Raw genomic sequence first — 10,229 nt, forward strand, 5'->3', positions numbered from 1 at the left:
ATTAAGTCCAGAGTCCTATTGTCTCTTGTGCGGCACTTCACGTACTGTGTGAAAGTAGGTAGAGTGGCTGAGAGAGGGGCGTGGTTAAAGTCTCCGCTGAGAAGCAGAAGGGCGCGGGGGTGCTGCGTCTGGATCTGAGTCACGGTGGCTCCGATACGTTCGCATGCTGCTGCCGCATCAGCAGAGGGAGGAATATATATGCACAAAACCACCACGTGTGACATCTCCCTAGGCAAATAATAGGGCCTCATGCTGACCACCATTAACTCCAGGTCCGGGGAACAGACTTGTTCTTTCACGTGCACGTGGTCCGAGTTACACCAATGTTCGTTCACAAAGACCACGAGTCCCCCGCCTTTCCTTTTTCCACTCCCCGCCACACACCGGTCTGCGCGCACAAGTTTGAATCCATCCACGGAGACCACAGCGTCCGGCGTCTGTCCACTTAGCCATGTCTCCGTGAAGCACATGAGTCCGCACTCCCGGTAAGCCCTTTGGTGGCGGGTCAGCGCGGCCAGCTCCTCCATCTTGTTGGAGATGGAGTGTACGTTACCCATGAAGATACCGGGGAAAAACGGCCTCCTCCGCTTCGTACGTCCACCTCTGCAGCCCCTGCGCTTTCTCCGGAGCTCCGCGGAAAAGGGGATAACAGGCTTCTCCGCGTGCAGGTGAGCAGCGTCTCTGAATCCAAACAGCTGATCCCGTGTGTAAACAAAGGGATCCTGTGCGCCGCTGTGGGGGTTCCCCGCCGCAGATTCCAGAAGTGCCAAAAACAGTAGGAATCCGAGCAAAAGTGCGACAGAAGTAGGCTCTCCATGTGCCCAATTGCACACCGTTCTGCCTACTTTAAAATAAAAAGTAAAAGCACGTCTAGAAATAATAGAAAGTAACAGAAGAAGTAAGAGAGTGTCGGAGCCGAAGCAACTAGCAGCTGAGCGGTCAGCGCCATCTTGAATTAAAAAAAAAAAAAATGATGGATCACGTCCTCCAGCACCCCCCGAGCCTTTTGACCAGGGTCTGAGAGGATCTTATGATCAGTACACAGGAGGGAGACCGGCCTCCAGTTCTTCATTTCTCTCAGGTCTCCTTTCTTGGGCAGCAGCGTGATCACCGCCCTCCTGCAGCTCAGGCAGCTTTGTCTGCCCCTGTGTGTCTCACCTCGTGTTTCCAATTAACCAATGATCTTCTCCTTCTGTGTGCTCCTATCGTTGTGTTCCACCTGTGTGCTTCCCTTACTTGTATATTGAAACCCTCTCCCTCAGTCGTCTTTGTCGCTTCGTCTCGTCAACGTGTCTCCTTGTCACCCTCGTGTCTCCTTGTGTTCCCTGGACTGCGCTTGGGTGCATCGGTACGCCGCCTCCGATCCCTGACACTCTATACTGTGTTTTACGTAGATCAAGAAATAACAAGAAAACAGGTTTTATTTTGGTAAAAACATTTATTTTGATGCTCCTAATGCTTCACTGATGCTTTGAATTCTGGCAACAGTTGAGATACAGTTGGACGTCTTTCATGCGGCTCATTTGTCACAATCATCAGTGACCAGTATTTATTAAAGTGGAAGGAAGGAAGGAAGGAAGGAAGGAAGGAATAGCAGTGAACCAACAACAGACTCATTGATGCATGTTGGGAGTGCAGACTGGCCTCTGATATCAAAACCAATGGACGAGTTCCTGCAGTCAATACTGAAGTTGATGTTGGCTGTGATTAAAAAGAAAAGCCAGGATGCAGAGAGCATCAGTTTATTAGCACGGCTCTGCATGGCTGTGGAGCAGCCAGGGTGACTGCTGACTGTCACTGAACTGGAAGAAGGACAACCAGACCTCAAAGATCTGAGGTGAACTGTGTAATATATATATATACAATATATATAATATAATGGCGCACAATGGAGTTGCAAAAGAGCTTCTTCGATTAAATCTGGTATCTTATGGAGCCACTTTCTTCTCACAGATCCAGAAGTGTAGCTTTTCACATCTCAAGTCATTCCAACCGTTTCTCCCTCTTCTAGTAGTTATTTCTGCACAATTTTCTTCTTTGCCTTCATCACTGTTGTTGGGCTCTCCAGGATGCCAGTAGCTGAAAATAAACAGATAAATAATCTACAAATGTTCAACAAAGAAGGATTAAGATGCAGAAGTAATGTGTTAAATGTTATTTGTTTACTTCTTTAAGTTCTGCTGGAACATTTTAGTCTCAGCTCGGTTGATTTAGTCTGGTGTATTATCATTTTTGACCACTGGGGGAGTAGTTTACTGAGGTTGCACATGTCACATGGGTTTAGTTAATTAGTTCTGGTAACACAGGTGAGTAGTGTTGCCACAGTTACTTTAAAAAACGAATCAGATTACTGATTACACGTTATCTTCTTCTTCCGGTTCTCAGCGAAGGCGGACGCTTCTCTCTTCTCTCCTCTCCCGCTCGCCCTCCCCGCTTGCTGCTTCGTCCTGTACCGTCTTGTGTCTGATCTATCAAGAGAATCTCTTCAGACCCGCATCCGAATTTAACCGTAACCATGGAATTGATCAGCTGGTCTCTCAATGCGATCGACCAAATTTTTACGACACGAAGATCGGGCAAAGGAGAGCGCGCATGTCCCGATGGGACGTTTACAGCCGGATCCATGCTGGATTCCTGGGGTTCCTGGAGGCAACTGTGTTTGGCCATTCTTTCCATCGAGGATGTGGAGGACCTCTACATATTGGGATTCATGATAGCAGGTATCCTGCTGATTGGAGCTGGCAGTTTTCTGATCTATCGCAAAGTTGAGAAGACGCGGGCAGCCGCATTGGGAAGGCTGCCTATCGTCACTGAAGGACTGTGCCGAGCTTTGAACGCTCAGACTCATGCGATAAACGAACTTAAGAGTACGACTCTTGAACGTTTACGCGAAATTGGATCGATCTTGGAGGATATTCGAACTCGGGTGGGAAGCTAAAATCTTGCCACAATTGGAGCAGCATTGGAGACCAGAGACACTCAAGGTCGACAGATAAAGCTGAAGCGCCTGAACGAAAACAAAGATAATCCACATTCGGCTCCCAGACACACAGTGGCCAAGGCTGCGTTTTGTCTTCAACTCTCCTGGATGTGAGTGTGGAATGAAGGCTCTGCCCCCCTAAATAGTCTTTCATTGATTGATTGATTGATTGATTGATTTAACAAGGTGGGGGTTTATTGCAATGTTAAGGTTTATTGATGATGATGGTTGGTTCCGATTCTTTGGTGTCACCTGAACGCACTGTGAGAGCAGGTTGGCCTGTGATTGGCTGAGAGTGCAGAAGGGGGCGGGGTCAGGTGAGCTGCAGTGTCTGTGAGGAGGTCGGTTCTGTTTCATAATAAAGCGGCTTTGCAGACAAGGAACTGGTCTTATTGGACACTACAATAGTAACACAGTGACTTGGACAAGTAACTTTAATCTGATTACTGGTGTAGAAATAGTAACACAGTAGATTACTAGTTACTGAAAAAACTGGTCATACGAGAGTAACGCCTTACTAATTAACGTGTTTCTGGCATCACTGCAGGTGAGGGACAGGTATGGAAGTTGACCACTGACAGTCACTACCAGCACCAGATGACCAGAACACTTGGACTTGACTGGATTATTGAAATATTCAGGTTGTGGTGATACATGATTGCCGCCATACGACAGTCTGGTTCTCTTCCTTGCTCGCTCTATAACATAACAATCCCGAAAATCCCCGCAGAGGGTCGGAGCCTGGCGCACAGGGTGGATGACGATTGTGACGTCACACTTAAGTTCCACTTTCACTAAACAGCAGAGAACATAAGGCCCGGGGGCCAAAACCCACCAAGAGGCTCCAATCTGGTCCCACCAAGCAAGGAGTTAGAGAGGATTTGTACTAGTTTTTTACATTTCATTGGATTTTGCACCAGAATGTTTCATTAAAATTGCCTTTATGTTGAAATTGTAATCATTTTTAGTACAAACTGTTTAATCTGCCAAACATAGAACATTTCATTCCATACACTGTGACCATAACAAAGAAAAATGTTTAAATTTAGAGGTTATTATAGCAATAGTCTGGTTTCATCCTGAGTCTGGTCACTCAGGAAGAAACTGGACTGTTTGTGGTCCCTGAAGTAAATTAAATCTTATTTAATAATTCTTTTACATCATCTTATATACATGTATTTGTAATGTATGATACATCTTGTATTGATTCAGTTATTTGCTTTTAAATAACCATAACATATTTGGTGTTTGGTTCATTCAATATCAACTGGTCCTACAATTTGTCCTGGTGAACCGTCCCTCCAAAGAGAGGACACCTGTCTTAAGGGGACACTTGCCCTTGGAGTTTAGGGCGACCCTACATCAGAGGTTATACTGTATAAGGGAACGTGACCCAAAGAAACACCCTTGGACCTGGATTGTTTGTATGGCCACAAGTCAGGGACATCAGGCCATCCACACCTGAGGATTGGCCTCCACAAGTTCTTTCAGCCTAATACGAGTTGAGTGAATGAATTATATGTGAACCTGTTGCTGAGCGGAGTCCCGTCCACCCACGTCCACATCCCCTCCTTCGCTCTGTCAGTCAGTCCAATCCAAGTGTACCTCTGTATTCTGCTTGAGAAGTTCTTAAAGCGAAAATCATTGATCAGTAGACATCAGTGTGATTGTGCATTTGTACCTCTGCAGGTTCCTCATATCAAATCACAGAGACTTAAGCGACCTGTTCTTCCTGGCTGTCGATGATGATCAGGTCCGCCGCTCTGCGCTGACAGTCCTCTCGACTCTCCTGCCAGGATTTCTGACTGGAGGAAACGTAATAGAAGCTGGGACGGAAATAAATCCATCCTTCCTCAAAGAGCTGATCTGATGTGACAAAAAAAAGAAAAGCATGAAATTGTTATATTTACAAATCATATTTCTGTATGACAACACAATGAAATTCGCTTCTCATCCACAACAAAGCTGGAAATTTAAAAACAAAAGGACCTGCAAAGATGAGCAGACACATTTCACTCACCACACCAGTACATTTAGTCAACAATTGGAGGTTCATCATTGTTGGAGATGAGTGTGTCGTCTGCAGATGTGATGATGGCGTTGCCTGTGTGGGCGGGACCCACTCTGAACACCATCAGAGAGGTCCGGCCCATGTCCAGCAACTTCACAGCACTTTGTGATTTTAATCTGTGAGAAAGCGCTTTATGAACAGACTTTACTTACTTACTTACTGTCCGGGACTCTTGTATAGAAGACAGGATTCGATTCTACAAAGAGCAGCCGAGCGCAGCGCCCCGGCTGTTCCAGGCGGGAGGTGGTAGCGTGGCGCGCTAAAGCAATGGCGTCTTCGTTCCCTCTGTTTGCTCTGTAGCAAACTGGAGTGGATCGAACGAGGGTGGGAGGAAAGACACGATGTGACGTCGGGCCACTTTTCTTGAAACACTTCATTACGACAGGCGTCACAGCGACTGGTCGTGACCGTCGAAGCTGCTGATGGTGGAACTTTCTGGACGACGGTGTCCGACTCCTGGCACGGGGGGAGGATGGACAGTGACGGGGGAAGATCTTGGCGAAGGCCCGGGATCGCTGCTGTTGGACCTGGACCTCGGATCCTTCCACCTCAGTTTCACTATGATGATCTTTTCTATATGAGCAGGCCGCTTCTTTCTTTGATTGTCCATTAATTATGTATTCACGCTTAATCAGAGGGACACGTGAGATGTATTATGAGTGGTTTTCTTGTGTCCTCTGCATGTCAAACTGCAAAATGCGGTGAGAAGTTATTTATAATGTGGCTGAGTCGTCACTTTTCACACCATCTCGTATGCGTCAGATAAGTAGGAAGTTGCAGGGTTCTTTCAAACGAGCCATCTCAAAATAAAGTGCTTTCCTCTTCCATTCTTACACATTTGTATGGTTTTAATCCATCTGCTAAAAAAGAAGCTTCAGTTTTTCATTTAACTTAAATATTGACAAAGCTCAGTGAAGTGTGTGTTCGGCTGAAGACGACACTACTGTTGCTGCACGTCCTTTGCAAAATCTGAAACCAGAGAGTAAACTTTATAACATACATCAGGGGTGGGGAACCTCAGGACTCCGGGCCGTATACGGCCCGCAAGGCCATTTGACCCGCCCCCCAAAGCATTTTTCATATTTATTAATTATAAAAAAAATTTATTGTTATATTTTTTTAGTAACTGTACACGTAAGTAAACAATAATATGCCATTGGGGCCGTAACAGAAAATTAATATCTAATATATGATAGAGAGGGGTCATATGATTTTACGTGACATATTGAGCGCCAACAGTTAGCGACAGTGACTGACTTGATTGACAAGCGCTGCATCATGGCGACCGGTAAGAAAAGAAAGGTGGATCTTGAATGCCGTATATTCCAGGAAAATTGGACAAATGAATTCTTCTTTGTCGAAGTGAAAGGCAAGCCTGTGTGCCTTATATGTGGCGATGGGTTGGCAGTGATGAAGAAGACAAATCTCGAGCGCCACTACACCACGAAACATGCTAAACTCCAGGCGTTGAAAGGACAAATGCGTCTGGATAAAATAAATGCTCTTCGTCGGACTTTGAGTGCCCAGCAAGCAGCTTTCACAAAACCACAGAGTGACAGAGAAAACACTGCACGAGCAAGTTACGCGGTGAGTGAATTAATAGCTAAAAAGCTGAAGCCCCATGCCGAGGGAGAGTTGGTGAAGGAGTGCCTCGGAGTCGCCGCAGAGCTGCTTGCGCCAGACAAGGTGAAATTATTTCAAAGCGTAAGCTTGTCACGAAGAACCGTTTCAGACAGGATAACCCACATGACTGACATAACAGAAGGGACTGACTGCGTTAATCAAAAAAGAAATGAGCTGCCTGAATCTGGATCCAAATGATTTAATTGTATGTCACTGTATCACACATCAGGAGAGTCTGTGTGTCACGTTCCCTGAAGCTAAACAATGTGATGAAAACCGTTGTGTCCGTCATAAATTTCATTAAAAGCAGAGGGCTGAACCACCGCCACTTCAAAGAGCTGCTCAGCGAACTGGAGTCAGGGTACGGCGATCTGGTTTATTACTGTGAGGTGCGATGGCGCAATCGCGCAAATATGCTCTCACGGCTCTATGCACTCCGCCAGGAAGTCAAGCACTTCATGGAGATGAAGGGAAAACCTGTCACGGAGCTCAGTGATGGCAAGTGGCTCAGTGATCTTGCCTTCATGGTGGACATTACCAAGCACCTGTCAGAGCTAAACATCAAGCTGCAAGGTCCCGACCAGCTCATCAGCTCTCTACTTTCAAATGTGAAATCATTTGAAGTGAAGTCAAGGCGATGGCAGGCACAACTGGGAAGGGGAAACACTGTGCACTTTCCCACTCTGCAAGAACCACAGCCTGATGTCACAACTGAATATGCTGGAGAGTGTGCAAAACTCAGTCAGGCATTTGATGAGAGGTTTTCTGATGTGAACAATGTACAAAATGAACTGGACATTTTTTGCTATGCCATTCAATGTGCAACCAGCTGATGTGCCAGAAAACTTACAAATGAAAATAATTGAGCTTCAAAGCAACACTGAGCTGAAAGCTAAGTACAACAACCTCCCTCTGCTTGAATTTTACAAGCTGTACGTCGATGCTGAAATATGCATCTCTGTTTGGGACAACCTACTGCTGTGAACAGTTTTTTTTTCAAAAATGACTCTTGCAAAGACCCACCTCCGCTCAAGACTGACTGATCCAAACTTGGAAAACCAGCGAGTAGCATCATCATCACTGCCAGCTGACACCGGACGCCTCGTCAAAGATAAACAGTTCCAGGCATCGCACTAGGTGAGTCTGACATACATAGACATTATGATCCTCCATCTGTCCTACCGCTGTATTGTATGAACGCTAGAATGTATGCTGCTAAATTGTGAGGCCCTTGGAGTACTTTCTAAAAGTTGATTTGGCCCTTGAGGTGAAAAAGGTTCCCCACCCCTGACATACATCCTCGTGTATTAAAGCAGCTGGACTGGATTTTTGAAACTTCCAGTGACGTAAGCCACCAGCAAAAGTCAATGTCCTGTGGATTCAACACTATTTGAACCGTTTGGTTTGCACTATGATCAGATAGTTGCTTACCAGACACATTTCTCAGCTCGTCTGGTTCTCGCACAGTTTTGCAGACGGCTTCATTTTGTAGCGTCTGATCGTCTGAAAAGAGAAGGAACATTTGAGAAATGATCGAATGTTTCACAAAATCTGCAAAGCTTCAAGCTTGTCTGAGTCTGAGTTTTCTACACGCTAATTTAAAGTAGTTTTTTTTTAAATGACCAACAACATCCAACAGATTTGTTTATGTCTAAACAGCAGCAGATTCCTGAGGTGTCTGTGCAAAGTTAACAAACTAATCATACCACCAAGGCTACTTAAACACTAGAGCAGCTCCTTATGTCTCAAACCCAAATGGACATTTTCTTTTTTTCTCCAGAAAACCACAATGTCATAAATTCAGAAAACGGAGCCAAATGTGTTTCAATATAATTAGTTTTTATCATAATGATGAGATAATTCTCATATATTCAGGAAAACAGAACTGATTTTATATTCTTGGATTATCTCATTATTATGAGATAATGACTTCATGAATTCAAAAAAATGGAACTGATTTTTTTTTAAATTTTCACAAAAACTCAACAAGAGCCAATTTTGTATGCTAATTTTTTTCGTAATAATTGTCTCATTAATTCATAAAACAGAGTACATTTTGTCTCATGTGCTTCTTCTTTTTCTTCTTCTATCGATTTATTTATTGATTATTTTAATGTAATGTTTTTTCTTTATTGCAAAGCATCTGAAAGGTAGTTTTTTTTACTTGTGAGTGTAAATGATGATGTTGTATTGCTCTGCCTTACCTCATTATATATATATATATTGAAAAGAGGGAGGGGTTTGTTTGTTTTTTACCAGAGACATTTACATTTGTTCAAATGCTGCATCACACCTTTTTTGAGGAATGGTTGGTTTCCTTTAAATAGTTTTTGAAAACATTTTTTAAGACTTTCTTTCCTGTTACTTCCTGTTTCTGCCGAAGCTGAACAACAAGGTGTTTCTGTTTAATTTTCTCGTCTACTAATAGTTCAACTTACAGAGGAAAAGGCGGAGGGAAATGTTGAGCGCAGCTTGAAGCACACACAGCAGTCCAAAGCCAATAGCAAACATTGTGCACAGCTTCCACCCTGAAAGGAGAAAACATTTCAATACACAGACTCCCATGAGAAGCAGGTTTCCAGCAGATTGTGATCAGAACACCAACGCACAAGTGGAAAATAAATCCAGTCATCGGTTTAACACTCAAAATAATCAGTTTTTCAGTTTACATGTCAGAAATATGTTTGCTCAACATGAGCATGTTCAGTTTCTTGTTGTTAAATGGTCCATTCTAATACATGTTGTTGAGATTATATGATTAAAGAGGATTCAATCTGCTTCATATGAATAGATGGAAATGTGACATGATTAAATTACATTAACTCCACACATTATTGTTGTGAGTGGAGAATGATTTCTTTCAGTGTAACAAGTATAAATGTTACCTGCTGCAGCAGAAGTCCTGTGGTCATCTTTACTGGGGGGGTTTTCAGTCTCCACGGTGAGTTCAAGAGGCTTTTTCTGGACAAATCTGGCCATAATTCCCCCTGGAGGAGTTTGGAGACACTAATAATGAAGGACTGTGAATTCCAAGCACCTTGTTTCTTTTCGCTTTTCTCTGCGGCGACAAATGAAGGTGTGTTGTTGGGTTTTATTCTGAGAAAAAGCAGAACAGATTCTTCATGACAATGGCCAAGCTCACATGTCAAAGAAGCCTGCACTTTGCTTGTGGGTGAACCGATGTTCTGGTGGTTTCCTCTGTGAAACAGATATTTCCTAAAATCACTTGTGCTGACGAACTGAACTCTCACATGTTGTACATTTAAAAAACAACAACAACACATGCTTTTTTCTAGTTTATAGGGTTAGGGTTAGGGTGAGGGTCAATATCTTACGTTTTCTAATTTTACACCATTGTGCCAAATTTTGCAATTCCAGTATGTTGACACCAGATCCATAGAGAGCATATAGATGTGGGTATAAACCAAAAGTTTATTCATATTTAGGAGCAAATGTATTGCTGGGCATTATGTATAACATGATTTTTCAGTGCCGTCTGCAGCCTCGCTCTTCTCTTTTGCACACCTCCCTAATGTATAGTATAGAGTGCTGCAT

At 43.8% G+C, this 10,229-nt stretch overlaps 1 protein-coding gene across 1 annotated transcript; it reads right to left on the reverse strand.

Moving 5' to 3' along the window:
- Positions 1-1,509: 1,509 nt before the first annotated feature.
- On the reverse strand, positions 1,510-9,724 carry LOC308128652 (C-type lectin domain family 4 member M-like). The gene is made up of 6 exons (XM_080494286.1): positions 9,560-9,724; positions 9,113-9,202; positions 8,106-8,177; positions 4,704-4,846; positions 4,508-4,608; positions 1,510-2,079 (listed from the first exon to the last, which is right to left on the reverse strand). The coding sequence occupies exons 1-6, from the start codon at positions 9,651-9,653 to the stop codon at positions 1,929-1,931; spliced, it is 651 nt and encodes a 216-aa protein (XP_080350412.1). The 5' UTR covers positions 9,654-9,724; the 3' UTR covers positions 1,510-1,928.
- Between the last annotated feature and the right edge of the window lie 505 nt (positions 9,725-10,229).

This window comes from Blennius ocellaris (assembly GCF_963422515.1).
Source record: "Blennius ocellaris genome assembly, chromosome: 3".
NCBI classification, from domain to species: Eukaryota; Metazoa; Chordata; class Actinopteri; order Blenniiformes; family Blenniidae; genus Blennius; species Blennius ocellaris.

Coding starts and splice junctions, on each gene's coding strand:
- LOC308128652 (XM_080494286.1), bottom strand. CDS start 9,653: ATGGCCAGATTTGTCCAGAAAAAGCCTCTTGAACTCACCGTGGAGACT. Junction 9,203..9,559: donor CAGGACTTCTGCTGCAGCAG/GTAACATTTATA, acceptor TTCTCCTTTCAG/GGTGGAAGCTGTGCACAATG. Junction 4,847..8,105: donor CGAGCTGAGAAATGTGTCTG/GTAAGCAACTAT, acceptor TTGTCACATCAG/ATCAGCTCTTTGAGGAAGGA.